The sequence below is a fragment of the Ips typographus genome, linkage group LG4 (assembly GCF_016097725.1).
Source record: "Ips typographus isolate SLU linkage group LG4, UJ_Ityp_2.0, whole genome shotgun sequence".
Lineage (NCBI taxonomy): Eukaryota > Metazoa > Arthropoda > Insecta > Coleoptera > Curculionidae > Ips > Ips typographus.
This window is the reverse complement of record NC_138425.1, coordinates 4,962,064-4,984,422: the sequence shown is the minus strand read 5'-3', so window position 1 is coordinate 4,984,422 and position 22,359 is coordinate 4,962,064. Positions and strand designations below refer to the sequence as shown.

The window sequence follows — 22,359 nt, the reverse complement described above, 5'->3', positions numbered from 1 at the left end:
GTAAAGTAAAAAAAAAAACAAAAAAAAGTGTACAGTAGTTAAAAAAATGTGGGATAGGCGACTGACCATGAAAATTCAATACTGATTGACATGGTTAATTAACCTCCAACTTAATTTAGCACCAAAATTAAATTAAAAAGAGTTGTAGCTCAGTTTTAACACAAATCATTTTGGTGCATTTGACAACACTACCACCAAACAATAGTCACTAACTTACTTTGGAAAAAGACATGAAATTGTTCTCCAACGATTTGCTGTAGAGAAGAGATGGTGATTCAGGAGAGGCACTTCCACTATGTGGCAACCCTGGGGCTTCTGATTCACTTCTCTGTCTCAGATCTATAATGTCCGGGAACCTTTCGTGTGACTCGGTCACATCTGAAAACAAAATAATATTCAGCAAAAGAAATGTGGCTGTCAATATAACTTACCCGGAAATTGAAATTTGTTGTCCAAATGCAATTCGGGAGTGACGTATTTACCGATTTTCCGGTTCTCCTCCACTTCAATTTTCTTTTCACGTCGCCGTTCTTCCTTAGCTTTGCGTTGCCTTCGTTTCTTCCTTATTTCAACTTGATCTGCACAAACAAAATTATAAATATGTACGACAAGTGAACATGTGTGTACCAACCTTTAAAGTAATCCACAGTGTCTTTAGTTATAGCCGGCTCTTCGAGTTTTATTTCAGCAACTTCGAATTGGCAAGTTATAGGCAAATGTTGCAAATAGCGCAGTTTTTTGCGCAACTCTTCCGTCATTGAACCGCCCTCCTTCTCCAAAATTCTCCCTAAATTCAGTGTTACTTTTTGGTGCCAAAATTGGGCAACAAAACCTTACCTTTCAAAGTTTTAGGTCCGAATTCCAATGAACCGTAACTGTGTTCCAGCATTTTGGCATTGATGGCATGCAGGTAGATGTGTTGTCCATCCTCAGCTGAAATGAACAGGACGAAAACCTTATAGATTTTGAATTAGAATTTTGTATATACTGAAATTAACACAAAGATTCTTTCCAATAGAGGTTTTACACCAAATTTATTTTTGGTTAAAAGGTTTTAAAAGATTAAGATTAGCGTATAAATCGTTCACAAAGGTGCCCATAGCAAATCCACAAAAAAATAATTATTTAGTAGCAAAAAAGTTGTGGCCTTCTATGTTAAAATAGACGTCACGTGACCGTCTCGTGGCCTAGAATTCCTAGTGGATTTATATTCATCATATCTGTAATAATTGAATATATTCTCATATTAAAAAAAAGCTTACAACTACATAAACTGTCCCCAAAATGGACAAAGAAGGATTTGGGGGAAAGTTAGGACCTTTGCAAGTGTCCTAACTCTTAGAAAAATTGTTTATAATGGTCTTTACAAGAGTTCTACTCTTTAGAAAAATTGTTAGAAATGACCAGAAGCCTCTAAATACTATTGAAACACCCTAAAAATTGTCAGAGGCCTTTACAAATCATAAACCTTAGAAAAAATGTTTAAAATATGCAGGAGGCTCTAAATACCATTGAGAACATTCTAAAAATTGTCAGAAGACTCTACAAGTGTCAAAACTTAGAAAAATCTTTTAAAATAGTTAGAACCCTTTACAAGTGTGCTAATCCTCAGAAAAAACGTTTATAATGACCAGAGGCTTTTAAATACTATCAAAAACTCCTAAAAATTGTCATAAGGCTCTACAAGTGTCCTAAACCTCAGAAAACCCTTGTAACATAGTCTAGAAGCCTTTACAAATGTTCTAACCGCCAGAGAGAAACGTTTATACTGACCAGAGGCTCTGAAATACTATTGAAAACCTAAAAAATGTCAAAAATCTTTTTAGACAAGAGTCCTAAACTTAAGAAAAATTGTTAGAAATGACCAGAAGCCTCTAAATACTATTGAAACACCCTAAAAATTGTCAGGGGCCTTTACAAGAGTCCTAAACTTTAGAAAAAATGTTTAAAATATGCAGGAGGCTCTAAATACCATTGAGAACATTCTAAAAATTGTCAGAAGACTCTACAAGTGTCAAAACTTAGAAAAATCTTTTAAAATAGTTAGAACCCTTTACAAGTGTGCTAATCCTCAGAAAAAACGTTTATAATGACCAGAGGCTTTTAAATACTATCAAAAAACTCCTAAAAATTGTCATAAGGCTCTACAAGTGTCCTAAACCTCAGAAAAACCTTGTAACATAGTCTAGAAGCCTTTACAAATGTTCTAACCGCCAGAAAGAAACGTTTATACTGACCAGAGGCTCTGAAATACTCTTGAAAACCTAAAAAATGTCAAAAATCTTTTTAGACAAGAGTCCTACCCTTAAGAAAAATTGTTAGAAATGACCAGAAGCCTCTAAATACTATTGAAACACCCTAAAAATTGTCAGGGGCCTTTACAAGAGTCCTAAACTTTAGAAAAAATGTTTAAAATATGCAGGAGGCTCTAAATACCATTGAAAACGTTTATAATGACCAGAGTGTTTTAAATACTATCAAAAACCTCCTAAAAATTATCAGAAGACTCTACAAGTGTCCTAAATCTTAGAAAAACCTTTTAATATAGTCAGAAGGCTTTACAAATGTTCTAACCTTCATAAAAAACGTTTATACTGACCAGAGGCTCTGAAATACTATTGAAAACCTCCTAAAAATGAAATCTTTTTAGGCAAGAGTACTAAATTTTAGAAAAATTGTTTGAAATGACCATAAGCCTCTAAAGACTATTTAAAATGTCCTAAAAATTGTCAGACTCTGAAAGTGTCCTAAACCGCAGAAAAACCATTTAAACTGGCTGCTTACATATTCTATAAAAACCTTTTTTTTTGTTTTATGACACTTGAATTAATGTTTTCTAGGGATGGTGGACTTCATGAAACTTGTGCACTCTGACACCATACAGTACTGACAATCCAGTTCCTCTTAAGTTCCCTTTAACCAAGTTAAAGAGTGAAAAACACCAAATCAAACCTTACCTTGATAGAAGTAATAAAACTTGGCTGCCTTAGACCCTCCTTCAGCTTCCATTGAACTTGGTTTCTCTTCATTGTGCTGTGGCTTATATTGTTCAGTAATGTTCTCCATTTGGTCAATATGAGCACAGACTTGATCTTTCCGTATCTGCAAAAGCCTTTTTGCCTCCTCCACAAAACATATCCCATCCCCATTTTGATTATCCGCCATCAGTACTTCCAGCTCCACACTTTCTCTATTGATTATCTCCAGAATATTTTCCGCGTTAGCCGAAAACAGCTTGGATGAGGCGTTTTCCCGGGTTTTGTCCGATATATTATAGATTACGTCTTCTAGCTGAATCTCCGAGTCGGCTGGATATGCGGTAAAACTGCCGCTAAGTCGCTTCATCAATTTAAAAACGATGGTGTCGTTTACATTGAATGTTCTGTGACTTACTACTGTAACGCTATAATTATATTTTTTTACAAAATTTGCCGGTTCATTTTTTTAAAAAATTACCTTTTAAGATCGTGCTTTTTAACTGCGTCAAAACAAATAGGACATTTGCACCATTCATGATCAGATAAAGCCAAATAGTGGAGCATACAAGACCAACAGTAAACATGTCCACACTTAGTCATTTTGGCTGCCACAGGTGGGTACAGACATATTGGGCATGAAGGTTGGTCATCAACTTGAACAATCTAAGCATAAATATCATTTAACAAATTATTTTTAATTTTTTTAAATTCTTATGTCCTACCACTTGTTCAATTAAATCCCAATCGACTAATGCATCTTGGTTAGTCATATACTGCTTGTAATCTCCTTTTTCATTAACAATAAACTGACAACTAAAACAACTTGATGTAATCACAGCTTCAAAAAACACTAAAATTTACTCACTTAGCTTGAAGATAGTGCTCTTTATTATATTTGTGCTTTCTGGTTGTTATCAATTTTCCTTCCACCTTATTGCTAGCTTGATAGTTTTCGCGCGGTGCAAACGTAAAGTTCAATAAATGATTCAGGCTCTGCTTTTTGCTGCCTGGATATGTTCAAATTTGTAATTACCCAATAAAATTATTAAAAATTATTTTGTTTACCTGGAGAAAAAATCGAACCCAACTCTGGCTCATTAAAATCATCTAGGCTGGCTTCCTCAGTTCTAGGTAGTGCACCTTGAATTGAGATATAAACAGTTTTCAAGGGTTTTTTTGAAACTGTAAGTAACTGTGTAGTCACTTGTTTTACTATTTGAGAATCAAAATTGTATGTATCTACATGAAGGTTATTTTTAAATTAGAACCCAATATGAATAATTGTAAAATGTCCCTTCTTACAGACACTTAATACAAGTTTTGTTTTGTGATAGTCCATTTATAAAATTAAATTTTGTGATGGGTTTGTATCTATATGGAAATTATTTATACATTTAAGGGCTGTGGCACTACATCAGTCTGTCAGAGTAGATGTGACCTAATTTGACTGTTGGTCACATGATTTCTTTATCAGAATACCTGACCTGATTGATTTTACCTGGCTAGCTATCATCAAAATTACCACCACACCTAATGACTCAAACATAAAATCACTTCAACAAAATATGGTATTTGTTAAAAGCATTGGGTTGTAATATTTCTCGCCGCTTTGACTTTCTATGGATATTTTCGAATTTTCTACACAAGTAAAATGATAACTCTAAAGTAATAAATACAGAAAATCAAACTAAATTAATATGACATCATAAATTTCAAAGATTCGCGCCAACAAGTTGATTCGACATTTTGCTGAGTTGGTAGTGATGAGCACTGTTGTGTTTTGTTTGGTTTTCTGTGTACCTATTGAGTCACATGTTCACATTATAGCTGTGTACACTAGAAGTCATTTTGACAGTTTAAGTTTAGACTGTGATATTCACTGTAGTGCAACACCTCAGAGTGATGAGGCTAGAAGGACAACAGGTGAGCGTGAGTTTGATCAATTTTGAAACTCGGGCCACATTCTGATGTCACGATGACAGTGGGTCAAATTGCTTTCCGCTCTATCAAGTGTGCAGAGCAACTTTGAAGTCACAATGACGTAATTTAAAGAAAATATTTTGACCAACAGTCAAATTACGTTATCGTGACGTCAAACTCGCTCTGCAGGCTGGATGCAAAGTGAATGTGAGGAAACAATGACGTAACTTGCCAGATAGTAAAAATAAGGGCCGCATTCGTTTTCACACTCCATGGAGCTAGCAGAGTGAATGTGACGTCACGATAACATAATTTGGCAAAGCCATAATTTGGCCAACTGTCAAATTACGTCATTGTGACGTCATATTCGTTCTGCTCATTAGATGGCAGGTGAAGAGGAATGCCCCCTAGTTTTTTCAAATTACCTCATCCTGCTTGTTTCTTAATGATGTGCTTTGCAGTGTGAATTCTCATAAACAAATTTACATTAAAAGGTAAAATGGTTATCCTTGAAAGAAAGAAGAAAAATGTGTTGAAAGAACTTCTTCTCTGGGTTCTTCTTGACGACAATAACTTAAAAAATTCCAGTTTTTTTGGAAAAAAAAAACAGTTTAGCATAGTAACCTGCATAGTAGTATCCACGTGGTTTGGGGCGTTTATCAAAGGCTTTGCCATTGCGTTGTGGTTGAGGTTTTCGATTGGTTTCGCTTGACTTTGAAAAGCCACCAGGAGGCTCCCGTCGCCTTGGGGCCGCTCGTGCCCCAAGTTTACAGGTAGAACCATCTGAAAATATCAATGTGGAAATATTATCTAATCCTAAAATTTCATCCACAACCACCAAGTGAGTGAATTGCGCATCTGCGCAATAATCAGACTTTGACCTTGATGGAAACAATGCAAAGCATAACTTACCTAGACTTTTTTTGAGGTCAGTTCCAGAGGAAGCCCTGGAGGAATTTGAAGAATTGCGATTCGGTTTTTTGTCCATCTCGTCCAGACTTAGAAACTAGGGAAACTGATTGGAAGCTTAGTGCTCCTCCAAAAGGAGTGCCAACACTATATCTAAAGGCAGACATCTTAAAAAGCCATGTTTACTGACACGAACGAAAAAAGTACTCAAAACAGCGTACTATATCAACTTTTTGAGCGCTTTACGAAAATTTGGAAAACCGGGAAAAAACGTGCGGGAGCAGGAAACTCCCCTGTCGTCGAAAACGACGAAAAATCCGCGAAAAACGCTAAACGGTCTCGCCGCAATTAAATGGCGACGGGAATAGAATTAATAAAAAAATATGGGAAAGTGTTGGTGGGGGTTTTTCGAGATGGTTCTTGTGACTTGCGCTTTTTGATTCAGATTTTCGGAAAGCAAACAAACATTACAAAAGACAGAAAATTGTCAAAAACCCATCAAAAATCAAACCAAAACAGCTGTTCTTCTTTTCTTCTACGTTATCATAGTTCAAAATATAGTTCAGGAACAGTAATTCATATTATTAATCATATTAATCATATGACACAATGATTGCAAAATCGCAGAAAACTCACGTGACCTTTGAATTATGACACACTTGAAACGAAAAGAAATTGTCTGTATTCTTATAATCATATACGTATTAAAGTATATAATTCTATAATAGTGGACCGGTTCGTCTTTAAACTCGATGATGGGAGCTGAGAGAATGTGACGTCACGATGACGTAGTTTTGCAAAAACCATAATTTGACCAACTTCAAATTACGTCATAGTGACGTCACATTGGTTCTGAACACTCGATGGAGCATCAACTCGAATACGGCCATAGTGAAATAAGTGACATGACATTTTACATGCGATGCTCTGTCAAAAAAGTAGTAAACGTCAAAAGTTAAAAACAAAAATAATGAAAACATTTGGTGATTATAGAGAAAATTAAATTATTTCATAAAAAATAACAGTCTACTTAATTGAAACTACATGGTTTGAAATGAAAGGAACAGGATTTTCAGTTCCAGCTTGCGCTGTTACTATACTGATACTTTGGTTGTCTTATGCCTGTGCCAGTGATATTACTAATTTAGTTTTTGGAAATAACAGGGATGGAATGCCTGCTGCTTTTGGTGATTTCAATTCTGATGAACTAACAGATGTATTTGTGGTTCGTGGTAAGTACTTATACTGTACTCTACACCTTAAAAAGTGACAAGTCACTGGTGTTATTTTGTTTTAAAAATACTTAGTCAGTAGGTTTAGGAATTTTTCAATTATTTAATTCAATACACTGAGTGGTTGTCTTGTTTTTACAATCATTTATATTTTGTTACCCTTTTTTTAGTCCATATTGGGGGTTTCTGATGGTCTTTCTATTTTTTTTCAGATAACAATAAAGTAGTTGAAATACTACTAGCTCATGAAGAAGAACCTATATTGCGTTCAGCTGAAACTAAACTTCAATGTTTTTTCAGCAATTCACAGATAACCAGTGTGGTTCCTGGTGACTTTGATGGAGATGCTTTAATGGATGTGATGGTCACTACAACATTTAAGAGAACTGGTAATTTGTAGGATGAAAATAGCTTAAAAAATTGATTGTTGAAGTTTTAGAAAAAGATGTGGATGAAGTGTCCTTAACCAACATTTACATTTTGTGGGGTGGAGCAGATCATTTAAATTGTACTAGTGATGAGAATTCTCCAGTTATTCAAATGATTGGTCAGCCACTAGCAATGGATTATAACCAGGATATGATCATTGGTACTAATTTAGTTTACACTCAATAGAGTCTCATTGAGTGGTGTGATCTTTTATAGATTTGTTTGGACAAGATAAAGATAAAAGAAGGATGTTCTGGATTTTTAATAAAAATAGATCATCTCCCCAAGCTATAGCCATGGAAGATAATATTAGTAGGGCAGAATTAAGCAGACCACATTCACATGCCTTCTTGGGTAAGCCTGCATGATAAAGTGTACATTTTTAAGGTTTGACAATGAAACATTTTAAGACTTAAACAATGACTATATGGCTGATTTGTTTATAACCACACCATATAACTTTGAAATATGGGTTGGACGTGAAACAGACCTAAATAGTGAAGTTAGCAGATTTTTCTATCACAGTACAATTAAACATCCAGAACAAAGTGCTATAATTGGACAGTCACTTTTTATTGATGTAGAATTGAAGGGCACAATGGATTTAGTTACCCCAGTATGCACTGACAAGGACAGCAATGGGAATTGCAAAAATGCAGCTCTGATGGTGAGTTACTGAAAACATTTTTAATGCAACAATTTAGTCAATTTATTTTTTTAAGGTATATTCTGATGATCAGTGGATAAATCTGCAGATTAATTTTAAAGATGACAGTGGTAGTTTGTGGAGGTACTACTTAAAAGAAGGTTTGTTTGTCTTTTATTGCCTAAAATCCAATTATGTTTGAGTGTTAAACAGGTAGTAGATACACAAATGTGATTACATTAAGGAGTGGTGATTTCAATATGGATGGTTATCCAGACATTTTGGCTACATTAAGCCAGGAGGGTGACGATCATCCTCAGTCATTTTTACTTGAAAATGTAGCCTGTCAAACTGGATGTGGCAAATTCAAGAGGTTTGTTTAATAAGTTCTTTTAAGATAAGAATGTTTTATTGTCTGGGCTATAACTCATTTTCTCTAAACTTTTCATACACCTTTTAAGATATTTTCTTAAGTTGATGTAATTTTATTGGTGTGTACTGTGTAGTCTAACTTATGGACTTGAGGGGTAGATTGCCGAGGTAATTTGGTATACACACTCGAGGTATTATGAGGTACTTTTCCATTATTATGAAGCATTGTGAGGTATTACAAGGCATTTTGAGATATTTATAAGGCATTTGAGAGTATTTTGAGCCGTCTGTATATTTCAAAATGTTGAAACAATATTCATTACAAATTATTATAATAATTTACCAATTTTTCAACAATTCAATGTTTAAACTGCAATTTTAAGGGCACGTGACTGTTTTTGACAGGTGTCTACTGGCTTTTACAGTGTTGCAAGCTCAAAATTGTATTATTAACGTCACGTAACGTGTATTTTACATTTTCAGCTTTTACAACTGTCTAAATTTAATTTAACTAATGATCAACATTTAAATTACATTTTGAAGTCACGTGACTGTTTTTGACAGGTGTCAGTTGGCTTTGACAGTGTTACAAGCTCTAAAATGGCATAATCAAAGTAACGTGATGTGTCTCTTGCAATTTCAGCTTTTACAACTGTCTAAAATAGACTAAATTTAATTTACCAATTTTTTTAATTTTAAACGTCACGTGACTAGTTTTGACAGATGTCAACTGGCCTTTACAGTGTTGCAAGCTCAAAATTGTATTATTAACGTCACGTAACGTGTATTTTACATTTTCAGCTTTTACAACTGTCTAAATTTAATTTAACTAATGATCAACATTTAAATTACATTTTGAAGTCACGTGACTGTTTTTGACAGGTGTCAGTTGGCTTTGACAGTGTTGCAAGCTCTAAAATGGCATAATCAAAGTAACGTGATGTGTCTCTTGCAATTTCAGCTTTTACAACTGTCTAAAATAGACTAAATTTAATTTACCAATTTTTTTAATTTTAAACGTCACGTGACTAGTTTTGACAGATGTCAACTGGCCTTTACAGTGTTGCAAGCTCAAAATTGTATTATTAACGTCACGTAACGTGTATTTTACATTTTCAGCTTTTACAACTGTCTAAATTTAATTTAACTAATGATCAACATTTAAATTACATTTTGAAGTCACGTGACTGTTTTTGACAGGTGTCAGTTGGCTTTGACAGTGTTGCAAGCTCTAAAATGGCATAATCAAAGTAACGTGATGTGTCTCTTGCAATTTCAGCTTTTCCAACTGTCCAAAATAGTCTAAATTTAATTTACCAAATTTTTTAATTTTAAATGTCACGTGACTAATTTTGACAGATGTCAGCTGGCCTGTACTATGTTGCAAGCTCAAAAATTGAATTATCAAGTCACGTGACCCAGTTCTTACAATTTTACTACTGTCTAAATTTAAATTACCAATTTTTCAACTGTTTCTTCTAAATGATAAGTATCTTTATTTGACACGTGCTAACTTGGTTAATATGACAGTTAGAAGATTCGTGCAAACGTCAAAATATAACCCGTAATTTCAGGCAACCCTACAAAAAATATTTTTTGTTTGTCAGAATTTGTAAACAGTCACCTGACCTTAGAAAATCAATTTGAAGCTTTTGGCACCTAATCTAACCTAAAAACTGTTACGGGACCTTTAAAAAAAATAAATTTTATGCTTTTGGGTCTTTAAAATTTGGAAAAACAGTCACGTAACCTGAGGAAGTCATTTTTATTGAATCATTAATCCTTATCGACAATTTTGTCAAAAGTCAAGTACAAATTGTAAAAACAGGCATGCTACTTAATCCAACCTAAAAACTGTCACGTGACCATACAAAAATTAATTTTAAGATTGTATTTCGTCAAGATTTATCATTATCTCAATACCAGGGGACTTAAAAGGAATGGGGGGACTGGAAATATTTACAATTTTTTTTCTTTTTACCTAACCATTTTTTGTGTGTATCTCAAAAAGCGTGTCTAATAGAAAAAACTATTTACAATACTGGATTCTACGCGAAAAGTTGCTGTAGAAATGTATTTTAGAAATAAAAAATAATGCACCTGGAAGTTTTGAAGAAAAGTACGAATTCTGAGAAGTACCCTATATCTGTCAAACGGTGACAGGTATTAACCAACGGTTTCAATGTCATTAAGTTTTGTATCAAATTTCAGCTGCAAACACCGACAGTTTAGTTCAGTTTTTGTCTATCTCTATATTTATAAGAGCACTTCTAATTTGGATTCAGCTAAATGCCTGTTAAGTGTGAACAATAACTTTTTCAGGTCATATTCCATCAAATGGTCTGCATTAAGTCCATTCCGTAATGGAACAGCAATGGCAGCGTTCTTTGATTTTTACCAAGACGGTATTTTGGATTGCATTGTAGTCACTTACGATGGTAAAGAGTATAAAACTGGGGCGTTTAAAAACAGTTTGGACTACGACGCCAACTTTATTAAAGTCATGGTTTTGACTGGGCTGACTAATAAAAACAATGAAATGATAAACGGCAGAGTTGGAAAGAAGCGTAGAACGTATGGCACAAATTTACCGGGTTAGCTATTTTAATAGTTTGCTTGCAAAGTTGTTATAAGTACTACATTTTAGGACCGTCAATATCATACAAAACCACCACACAAGAAGGACATTTGAGGCATGGAGTGTCGCCTCAGTTGCCCCAATCCGCTCATTTTAGTTTGATTCTTCCTTACACTATTTTTGGTTTGGGTCGCACCCCTAATTTTGTAGATTCAGTTACAGTGGGTTTATCTAATCGATCAAGATGTTGGACTCAAATTATACCAAACTCTCAAATGGTAAGTGTTAGATAAAGTTTTGAATGGTGTTGACAAATAAAGTAGGACACAAACTTCATGACAACAGAGTTTCAATCATTTACAGTGCCAGATTTATTCAAATTGTTTCTAGGTTGTGATTCCATGGCCAGTCAGCCAGCCTTGGAAATGGAAAGCTCAACTGTTTGTCACTCCCAGTAAACTAATTCTTATGTCAGTAGCCGCTTTGACAGCTGTTTGCGGTATGATCACTTTGATTATTGGGGTGTTACACTGGAAGGAAAGGCAAGAGGACAAAAAAGAAAGAATGTCCGAGAGTCATCGATTTCATTTCGATGCTATGTAAATTTGTGTTATTACCAGCTTTTGAAATGTTGATTTTCTAACACACTAACGTGACTAGTGCATTTTCTGTGCAAAATTGTAAAAAAAGTATTTGGCATTTTTTTGAAGGATTTGTGATATATAGTCTACATAAAACTTTATTTTAATTTAGTATAGCGAATAAATTATTAAACAACAAAATAGTGCGTAATATGACTTATGATCATAATAGTGAAACTTTCTAGTTCATTTGGTTTTTATTTACCTTCTATATTTTGTATACAAATATTATTCTGATGTATACGTATAACCACTTTTTTAAATTTACTTTTTAATTGAAATGCTGTGAGTCTATAAATACTTAAAATTATAAAAAATACAATTTTTGTCTCCGACTAAAGAAGAAAGTAAAGTAAAGAAAAGAAAGAAAATTGCCAACTATTTATTAAAAATAGGTATACCAATAGAACGGGTATTCAAACTTCTGCGCTGCTCTGTGTCTCACAAATTGTTCTTCCACTTTAACTGTCTCTAACCACCCTGTATGGTTCTATCGGTTAAAAAAGTTGACTTAAAATTATGCAACACATAATATGGGACCTACACGTGACTTAAAATGACAGTTCAAAGCTACTGCCTTAGTTATTGATCAATTTGGGACTACTTGAAAATTTCACTTTTTTGCACGCGCTTCTTTTCCACCCTGTATAGTACAGTGGTGGTGCATTTAAGTCAGAGTTTTTTCCATCAACCAAAATCCTATAAATTAATCTCAATGATAGTCCAAACTGCATCAAAATCTGTCGTTTCGTTTAGAAATGGCAAGGTTTGCACACTGTTGCGGTTATATACACTTTTTATCTGTAAATAACTCATTTAAATTTCTATCAACTCGTGCATGTAACATCACAACTAAACAACTTGTTAACTCCATATAATAAGCAAAACTACACGACTATAGAAAAAACAGACTATACAATGTAAGCTCATGATTATTAAAGAAACATGCGAATAAAGTCTGCCACAACCTAATTAAATTATACACTGGTGTTTGTCTTAAAGCAAAACTTATCAAGCTATTAATTTTATAAATTCTTGGCCTGCCTATTTTTAAAGCCCGTGGATTAATTACATTTACATAGTAATAAGGCAATAAATCGTCATAAAAGGGGCAGGTTTTTAGACATTTCGTGCAGTCGTTTAGGCCAGTGGACCGACATCTGCACCGTGCCAACAGAAGTCGAAAATAGTTTTCGTCCAGCTTTTTCGGCTGTGCGATAAATAGTCGCGTAAAAAACAAAAAAAAATTGCATTGATTATGCGTAATGTTAATATTACGTTCGAGGCGTGTATTTAAGTGATATAGTAGTTTTTAGAATAGGTAGAAAGTCGATGACCACTGGTTTTTTTAAAAGAGGGGCGATGGCATGTTATATACTATTTGTGGAAGTGGCTGACCCATGATATGCAAATGCGTGAGCTATAAGGAACGATCGATTTTTTTCTCTCCCTGTGCGATTATTTTAGTGATAACAATGGCAACGTAGCGTAATAATTACTCTAGAGTGGATTTTGAAAAATAGGCCTTAAGAACAATTCAATTAGAGAAAATAACTGTTTTATTTAACGTGACACCTTAATTAGTTAACAAGAACACAAAAAAAATCTTCAGGACTCTGCATTTGTTTCTTCACATTCCTCTTCAACTTTTTCTTCTTCAGCGCATTCATTTTCTGGATCTTCGTCGGGGATGTTTTCCAGACCTACACATCTCATATTTTAATTTTTTAGTGGACGAGAAGATGTAGTAGAATTACAAAATTTGATTATTATAATAAAAGCAGCTTAGGTTGTAAGAGACAAGGTAAATATCAAAATTTAGTTTTATTTGACCTTCTGCACGTGTGTCGTAAACGTTACTTCAAATAAATGAGTTATCTTTTAAGATAAAAGGGATTCTAACAGGTGGTCTCCGAAAAACGGAAGACCTGTGTATTTTGTGATCTTTTATGAGATAATTTTTATTACTCTTTTTTTACTCTAGAGTCTAGAATATTATACTCTGTTTGTCTCGCCTTCATGATGATTTACCTGTTTTTGGTTGATGTATATCAGACTGAAAAATTAAACGTAGGTAATGTATGATGTTAAGAACTAGTTTGAAAACAAAAAAGTAAAATATTGATGACGAAAGAATTTCACTAGTTATTTGTTGAAAAGTCAATTTTTTTACCTTCAATTAGTGAAATGATTGTGCCGTATTTGGCATTTAAACACATCAAAATGTGGAGTGTCGATTAAGAAAGTGATTTTAGTACGCAAAAATATCTTAGGACTCACAGGACATTACGATGCGGTGTAATATGACAATATTATAATTATGATTTTTGTATCTTTTGCATTCCTTTTGTAGTGATGCATTAATAATATTATTAAGTATTGTCACCTGCAACTTTATATGGATCTCCGGTGGTTCGAATGTCGCGCAAGTATTGCATTCTTAAATCTTCGGAAATAAGGCTTCTGCGAAATACATTGCGATTTGCTATCCAATTGATTACATAGGCTAAAGTTTGGGGGGCCGCCATTGCCCCAACGATGATTGCAAAGGAGGGAATGATTTCAAACCACATCTGCGTGTAAAAAGTGCCATTTTAATTAATTAATTACCATTAATAAGTAAATAAAATGAGTATTACCTTGGCTGTAATCAATAACGTTAGATTTTTAAAGTAGTTTTCTACACTTTTACAGTCTGTAGAATATACAAAGTTTAAATCAAAAATCATGCGAAGAAACAAGAAACGTTACTTTTCTAACCTGAAATGTCAAAATGTTGTCAGTCACATTGACGTATTTTTGTGGTTTTAGCAGACCTTAGGAAGTTTGTCGCCATCTTTGTCTAGGTCTCTGATTTTTAATAGTTTCTCTTCTCTCTCATCTTCTTATCATGCACTGGTTTCTTATGTAAAGTCCGTCCCAAGGCTGAACTGAACTTGAAGTTTGTTATTTACAAATTTTTAAATTCCCGATTGTTGTATCATCTGACCAACATATTTAACAAAACGAACTGGTGTCACGTGACAAACTTTCAAATAATTTCACGGAGTGTGCACCGGCGATTTTCTGAACGCAACCCTGTGCGCGACGCCATTGATCAATTTTAATTTCTTGACGTTTGTCGATCGTTTTCTCGATTTTTTTTCGGGCTGTAATTTGAATTTATTGATTTAGTTTTTAATTTGTGTAGTTGTATTCGTAATTTTGTTATTTTCGGTGACTGGAACTGCCTCGGTATTATGGTAAGTGCAAACAGCAGCTCATTTTTGAGTTAATAGAATGTTTTCAGGTGCAGAACAAAGTGAATAAACTTCTGTTTTACCCTTCTTAAGATCCGTTTTCGAAGTAAGTAATTAGATTATTTTCGATTTAACACTAAATTCAATAACCTATTTCCTGAAATAATAATGACACGTTTTATAAACAAATTAAGGGATGTGCTATGAGTACGTCTATTTCCAGTGCTATACATAGCTCAACTTGTCATGGAAGACTGATAATACCAACATTAACATACACTCGATTTTAAAATTTCATTTCCTACAGTCTACAGATATGTGGACGACTGTATCACCGCAGTTCCTAGAAACCAAATAGAATACATACAAAAAGAATTCAACCAGTTACCACAACAAACAACAGAAGTAGGAAACAACAAAAAAATCTTGGTCAGTAAGATACTTAAATCACAACTCACACCATCCCATAAGTCAAAAAATCAGTTATAGAGTTGGCCAACAGAAAGAACTGCATGAGTCGATCGGTCGCAATTCAAAAAACTGACACAAAAAACGGTCTAAAGATAAATAAGATATAACGTGCTGTACTTATAAACCTGAAAGCCGTGAAACTAAAAGCAAACGTTATGTGTGTGTGATTTTAAATCTGCGTCAGTCTTAATTTTAAAAGAACTTTTAATTTGTCTCGTTTGTGACCCAATCATTTCTAAATAAAAAATTCAAAACCGACCGTAGGAAAACCGTGTAACGGACAGAGAAACGTATGGTCGAAGGCCCTAATGGGAGCGATGCACGTCATCAGTGAGTTTGACGTTTTGAAAATGCATTCGTATTGCTTAGCGATTAGTTGCGACCTGTAGCGCTCTCTTTCTCTCACGCGCTTATTAACTGAACGCAATTCTGATACAAACGTGACCTTCTCGATCTCGACGTTCAGCGAGTTGTGTGCTTTGTTGCCAGATTGCTAGTTGGCCTTTTCCTGTTTTTGTTTTTGTGGTTGATGACTTGACTAAAACTGCTTAAAGAGAGAGAAAAGAAAAACTTAATATTGACTAATATTGTTATTCAAAATTCTCTGTTAAAAAACTGCGTCAACTTCTATATAAGAAGTAAATAAAAACAAAATTTATGTAAAGTTCGGGTTTTAATGAAAAAACTGAACATCTGGCAACGTGGCGCGTTAAACGTCAATGACGTGCATCGGCCGATATACAGGGTGTCCCACGACGAAAGACATCGATTGACTGGACAAAACCAAAACCAAAACCTTCATCTATTGGTAAGAAAAAAAAATAGTTTTTCAAAAATGCCCTACAACAACACTTTAACAATTTTGTGATGATAAAGAGCATCAATTAAGAGCAGTTTTTTTGACCAATCAAAATTCTTTATATTTTTTTTTCACAATGGTTAGGTTGGGTTAATAAAGTTTAGGCATTTTCTAACCAAAAAAGTCACTTCACTCTGATCGTTGAAAAACATCAGTAGATATACCACATTTGAAATTGCTTCTGAAGAAAACAATTTCTAATTCAATACGTCATTGTTTAAAATAACATTTACTTTTCGTCCTTTTTGTTGCTTTTTAATCCACCATAAATTTTTCCTATACAGCATATTTGCAGACCTCATTACAGAACAACCTGTATACTGTCAGAAACTATAAAAAGGAGCAATTCATTAAGTCACACCCTTATCGCGACGGCTGGATACATATGTCAGCCAAGGAAGCCTTTGTAAACGTAGGGGTGTTTATTCCACCACCAAAATCGATAATATTTCCATCGATTATTCTCCTTTTCCATAAAGAAAATCGCCGTTTTGTGCTCAACGGAAATAAACTAGAAAGTTGTAAGATTGCTTCTTGGTAGTTTTGTGACGCACGACTTGTGTATATCAATTCCTTAAATCATGTACGTTTTACCAAAACGTACCTCTAGTTTACATTAAAATTCCTTACATCATTATAAATACAGGTATGTATTAAGTATGAAAATTACTTTTAAATGCAACACCTTAATAGAAAACAATAAATAATGCGGTGTCAACGAATTCGGCACTGCCGGAACCCGAATAATAAGTACAAACGCCATTTAAATACCAAATAAGATACATTCAACTTTCAAGCTACCATATAATGTAGTGAATATTTTGAAGGTACTCGAACAGTGCAACATTTTTCTGATTAAGTCACTAGTTTTGGTTCCGTTTACACTCAGTTCAATTTCCTGTATGTACCGAGTCAACGTCATTCAAAATAAAACACATAATTCATCCTACATTGTTATGGCCAATTTACATCAGTGCCGAGCACACACCTCTAGATCTGATCTAAATAGACTTTGTAAAGGCAGCTCACAAAATTAAATAACATATTAAGCTGCCGGGACAGATTTATTATTCAATTCGGAGCTGGTTTAACGCTTCCCATGTGCCAAATTGTGTCACACTAATATCCAGCATTCGTGTCGTCTAAAAATAAGGACCGTATCGGGAACCACCCACGGTATCATATTCTGATACATGTTTTGTGTTTGCTCAACTATTCGTTTTATATATTTTTGTGTTGGACTTTTCTGACTAGTTAATGAGGGGGCGGGTCCTGTCAGGAATGCAGGAAGCCGTTAACTCATTAGCTTCTAAAATTGTGGGTTTTTCAGTATCAGACTTATCGCAATTAACCACAGGTTTATAGTTTTAGTAAATTACTATTTAGTTATACAAGAAAATTACGAAATTAGATGGCTAGTAGAATTTTAACCAATTAAGTCGAGTGTTTTCTAACTAGTGGCCAACAAGGAGTTTTGCAATGCAAGTGCGTGGTTATAGGGTCTTATCTATTATACACGGTGTTTTGTTTGTCCTGCACAGTTGATTAAATTCAAAAACCTTTTAAATGAAAGCTGTACAGTTCATATTTAGCAGTCAATACATATTTATTACTGCAGTTTTGACTGTATGGTCGCAAAACTTTTCTAACATTCCTAAAGTTTAAGTTTTGCTCTTGGTTATTGACAAGCAACAGCTGAACCCTCTTAAGCAGTCTTGAATGTTATTGAAAATTAATGAAAAAGCTAAGCAGAACTTGCACTAAAATTTCTTTAAATTATGTTAATTAGTACGACTGAGAAATCCTTAAAATCGAATAGATAGTTATTAATGCAACACTTTACTTACTAAGAATTTTATTAAAAGTAAAATGTACTTCTGTCATCGAGAAAATCATGTTTATCCAATGGTTAACGTATTGTGCTAATGGCATTAGTACTACATACATTTTTAGAGAGAAACGTAGTATGCCACTGTTTTTTTATAAAATACGTAGCTGTCAGTTTTTGTTTTCGATGAAGAAAAACTTCTCTTATGTGAAAATTAAATAGTTTTACTTGGTAATCAGTAAAAATCAATAAACATGCTGGAAGCAAAATTTTTATTTTCAAAACATATAATCTTTCATTTATAACACATTTTATCGTGTTTGTTAACTACTTTTATACGCAACCAGTAACTAAATGATTAAATAAATCATCTGGTAGTGTAAAGTGTACCTTGTTTAACCTTATTTAACCCTGTTTAACCTAATTAAAAAATAGACTAAAATGCTTTGGTGAATTCGTGATTTTCAACCATATACGTTTTTTGTAGCTCTAGATAAATTTAAAAAACCAGTTTGGTGCAGCCTGTCACTTTTTGCCTTGTAACCCCTGTAAGGAGGCTTCTATTGGCAAAAACACTTTAATACAATCTTGTAGAGGAAATTTCCTACAACTCTCATTATTTATAGTATTTTGCCTACACTCTTCAAATAACGGACCTAGTGCACCCTGACTTTTTGCCATACCTTTTTTTGCCTACCCCCTTATATCAAATATGTATAGAATTGAACGGAAAATCCAATTTTGACAAATCTTCAGGCGGTTTCACTTGAAAATCTAATGACATTAGATCTGGGACACCCTGTATATCAACCTTTAAACTCAAAATTCACCATCAATCGTTCAATTTTGTTAAAACTAATATACAAGGAGAGTCATTTCGGGTATAAAAAAAAGAATTAACAAGTCAAAACAGTTTTAAAAAATAGTAGTTGCTATAAGTATAACCCGTATAACCAGAACGTTTTATGAGTGAAAACACATGATCTATTTACTTTACTTTGTTATTGTGGTTTGCAAGCTCAATTATACCCCAAGAGTTACTTAAAGCACACGTTTATTAAAGATTAAAGTAAATTATCATAGGTTACTATACAAGTACTGCTTTATGCAGTGTTGCCACAACTTAAAACGACTAGGAATATGACATCTTTCATTTTGTTTTAAAAAACAAACAGATAAAGTGTTTTGGCTGTTTTAAAGGGTTCAACTCACCAAGCAAGGCGACCTTATTCACAATTTGTGTGTAAACTAGACATGGAATTGAAACTTTAGTCTTTGCAGCCTTGATGGGGTATTAATTAAAAGTTTTCTCATAATAAGTTTCCAGCAATATTTCCTTTTCATAAATTAATTGGTGGAAGCTCTCAGCTTTCCTATTTGCGCTTATGAGTATCTGTTAAAGTTTTGGACTTTGGTTCTGGAAACAAGCTCTCTTGCAATCAAACAGCTCCCAAACTTAGAGAATAATTTAAATCTTTGATCAACCAAACCTAAAAAAAAATCAATTTTATTCGAATAAGTATTAAATATTTTCAACAATGTAATGTAAATGGTATTTGATATTAGAACTAGTGATGGCAGTGTTAGTTGAACGTTGACAAACCAACGTGGTACAACAATAACCAAGACCACCAATTTCCCATTTCTTTTAACACTTAATGAAACGTGTGAGAAATGTATCTAAAAATACAAAAAAAAGCCAGAGGCCGTTTCGATTTCAAATTTCAATACCAACCTTATGGTAATGCCTAATAAAGATATGATAAAATATTCCTCGTTTGGACATTGGTCGTCTTTATCTACCCAAAAGTTGCCTTTCACCGCGTACACTCATTAAAAAACATGTTTCGTAAATTATTTTTACGTGTTTTCTCAAGTAAATTAATGATTTCCATTTAAATGTGCGTATATTTTGTTGCTTTAATGATTATTCAGGTTTGTAATATTGGTTGCGTTAAAGGAAACCAAACTACATTCCGGCTGCAATTAAACGTAATGTTATGAAAAAACTTGATGACGGCATCTACACGTATGAAAGACCACGAAAATGAGGTTAAATTCTAACATTCATATTTAAAAAAAGAAACAACACAAAAAGTTTAGTTGATATTAAAATTGTTACATAAATAGTTGAAGCACTGATAATGCCTAAACTTAAAATAACATGTTCTTTGATCTTTGATTAAATAAATCATTTTAAGTAAACAGTAACGCGGTACTGATAGCAGCCCATGTGAAAGGTTACTTTGAAATCATGTACTTCAGCCCCGGCTGATAAGACTTATCTGCGGTCTTACAAACGCTGAGAACATGTTTATAACATTCTAATTTCTTTCTACAAATAATATCACTGTGATGTAGCATAATTATGTGTTTTTCATTGAACTGATTACAGTACTGTAGAGTTTATTATGGAGTAAGACGTTTTATATAACCTTAACTGATAAGGAAAGTTGAAAAGTGCTGCTTTTATTTCTTTTCGGGCATTTTATATACTTTAGCACATGCAAGGAAAACGACACGATTACTGCGGCACGCAAAATAATTTATTCAAGAAAAGAAATATATATCTGGATTGTCCCACTTAGGTGGTATTTAACCCATAGGGTTTTTAATAATAAATTCAGAAAATCTGCACGAAATTAATGCTAAATTTACCTTATATTGTTTGATTAAATAGCACGATAACTGGTTGCTTGTTCAAGCTTAATCAATAACTAAAAAGTTTGATCTGAATGTTCAGAACATAATACACCATACAGATGCATCGAAAGCCATAATCTCTTTTTAGGATGGCTGCTAGATTTTTTGGAACATGTGCTATTACCAAAAGGCTTAAACCAGATGTCTCTTGATTATTAAGCCGTGTCAAAATATTAATATAGCTCGTAAAAACAAGCTTATTTCGTCACTAGACGACCATCAGGCGAACAAGAAACGAAATAAAAAATTTGAGACAGTTGAAATAGAATGCTGGAAACGCCTGGCGATTTGGCACAGTTCCATCTCTGACTTTTTATATTTATCTTAAGGTATTGTTTCAAGTGTGCCAGAGTTTTAAAATAGAACACTGTCCAAATTTACAGAACTAAGGAATTCAACGCATGGGCGGAGCACTAGTGTTTTAAAGGCACACCTTTGCATTAAAAATATCTTTGTTATTGACATAACGTGTAGGGTTTGTCACTTGAATGGGAGATTAATCGGTACAAATTAATCATCTTTATTAGCGAATATTTTTAAACACTTGCGTTCGCGAGAAGGTGATTTGTCACTAATAATTTGTTTCATCACAAAAATAGTTATTTTGTTTTTATTATTTTCATCTACCACTTTTGGTGAAAAGCTGGAAGCTTATACCATTTTTAGTTGCAATCTAAAATAAAATAATATCGAATTCCTATTTAGATAAACTAGAAATTTATTTTTTATAAATTTAATTAATCAAATATGACATCTTTCTCTGGAATGTTTAACCTTGGCTAATATGATAAAAAAGGAAAAAAGTAGAAATATAAGAGTGTGAGATAACACAAAATCAAACCAGATTTTTCTTATTTTAAAACGCAGTTATTTAATGTGTGCACAATATTGTGAGGATTTTGATAGTATTGATACTTTTGGCTTTATTGACTTACTTGCTGCAATATTTCAAGTGCAGTTCTCTACCAACAAGAGAAAATCAAAGTTTCACCAGATTTGTTGATGATTCACTTTCTTCAATAGGCAAAAAATGTACTGGGCTCGGCAAAAAACTTAGTAGATAACCCATAATTAATGTCTGTTATCTATCTTTCTATAAAACAATGCATGATGTAAAACATAGAAAAGGTATGTGTGATCTGATTTACTATGGTCATCAATAATGTTGCACTGCTTTAACAAATAATGGATGGGGATATAGTTAGTGTACTCCTGCACTTATTAAGCATACTCTATTCGTGTAAAGAATGGTTTTAGAATTATTTATTTACCAGTTATTGCGTTAAATAAAGCTGTGTGTTATGCAATCTAATTTTTACTTGATGTTACAAAAGGCAGTCACGCAAATTTCTCACCATTTCTCATCTACAGGGTATATACAATTTCTTCCTTCATAAATCATAGTTAACACAAATTGTTTCTAGGAAAATATAATGATTCGGGTTTATAGGGATGAAGAAGAGAAGTCAACAAAGTCTAAATTTTATTGTAACTTTAGTTAAAATAGTTTCCGAAATGTTTACCTTTGTCAATGTCGGATAAAAGAGTTATTAA

General features: G+C 33.5%; 3 protein-coding genes and 1 long non-coding RNA gene across 9 annotated transcripts in view; 2 read left to right on the top strand and 2 right to left on the bottom strand.

Moving 5' to 3' along the window:
* Positions 1-193: 193 nt before the first annotated feature.
* LOC145728354 (E3 ubiquitin-protein ligase RNF10) lies at positions 194-6,231 on the bottom strand. Its single transcript, XM_081978489.1, has 11 exons — positions 5,811-6,231; positions 5,523-5,681; positions 4,044-4,118; positions 3,844-3,985; positions 3,701-3,791; positions 3,457-3,641; positions 2,958-3,403; positions 838-933; positions 632-787; positions 432-578; positions 194-378 (listed from the first exon to the last, which is right to left on the bottom strand). The coding sequence occupies exons 1-11, from the start codon at positions 5,884-5,886 to the stop codon at positions 209-211; spliced, it is 1,743 nt and encodes a 580-aa protein (XP_081834615.1). The 5' UTR covers positions 5,887-6,231; the 3' UTR covers positions 194-208.
* Positions 6,232-6,754: 523 nt separating this feature from the next.
* LOC145728509 (T-cell immunomodulatory protein) lies at positions 6,755-11,892 on the top strand. The gene is made up of 10 exons (XM_081978800.1): positions 6,755-7,039; positions 7,252-7,428; positions 7,479-7,628; positions 7,685-7,822; positions 7,879-8,135; positions 8,191-8,275; positions 8,328-8,487; positions 10,809-11,080; positions 11,134-11,342; positions 11,455-11,892. Exons 1-10 carry the CDS (start codon positions 6,862-6,864, stop codon positions 11,665-11,667), a joined length of 1,839 nt encoding a protein of 612 aa, XP_081834926.1. The 5' UTR covers positions 6,755-6,861; the 3' UTR covers positions 11,668-11,892.
* Positions 11,893-13,246: 1,354 nt separating this feature from the next.
* Positions 13,247-22,359, bottom strand: part of LOC145728510 (uncharacterized) — a 29,974-nt gene continuing 20,861 nt past the window's right edge. The window contains exons 1-3 of one of the 2 annotated variants that reach the window (XM_081978802.1): positions 14,345-14,484; positions 14,092-14,278; positions 13,247-13,408 (exon numbers count right to left, since the gene is read on the bottom strand). In XM_081978802.1, coding sequence (XP_081834928.1) covers positions 13,314-13,408; positions 14,092-14,278; positions 14,345-14,434 — 372 coding nt within the window. In that variant the 5' untranslated portion in view covers positions 14,435-14,484 and the 3' untranslated portion in view covers positions 13,247-13,313. Of the gene's footprint in view, positions 13,409-14,091; positions 14,279-14,344; positions 14,485-22,359 lie in introns of those variants that run through there. The other variant, XM_081978803.1, reaches the window with a different exon arrangement.
* LOC145728511 (uncharacterized) overlaps positions 14,527-22,359 on the top strand; it is a 112,656-nt gene continuing 104,823 nt past the window's right edge. Inside the window, exons 1-2 of one of the 5 annotated variants that reach the window (XR_014178104.1) lie at positions 14,527-14,947; positions 14,995-15,050. This is a non-coding gene — a long non-coding RNA (uncharacterized LOC145728511). The remainder of the gene's footprint in view (positions 14,948-14,994; positions 15,051-22,359) is intronic. The other 4 variants (XR_014178103.1, XR_014178102.1, XR_014178101.1 and 1 more) reach the window with 4 other exon arrangements.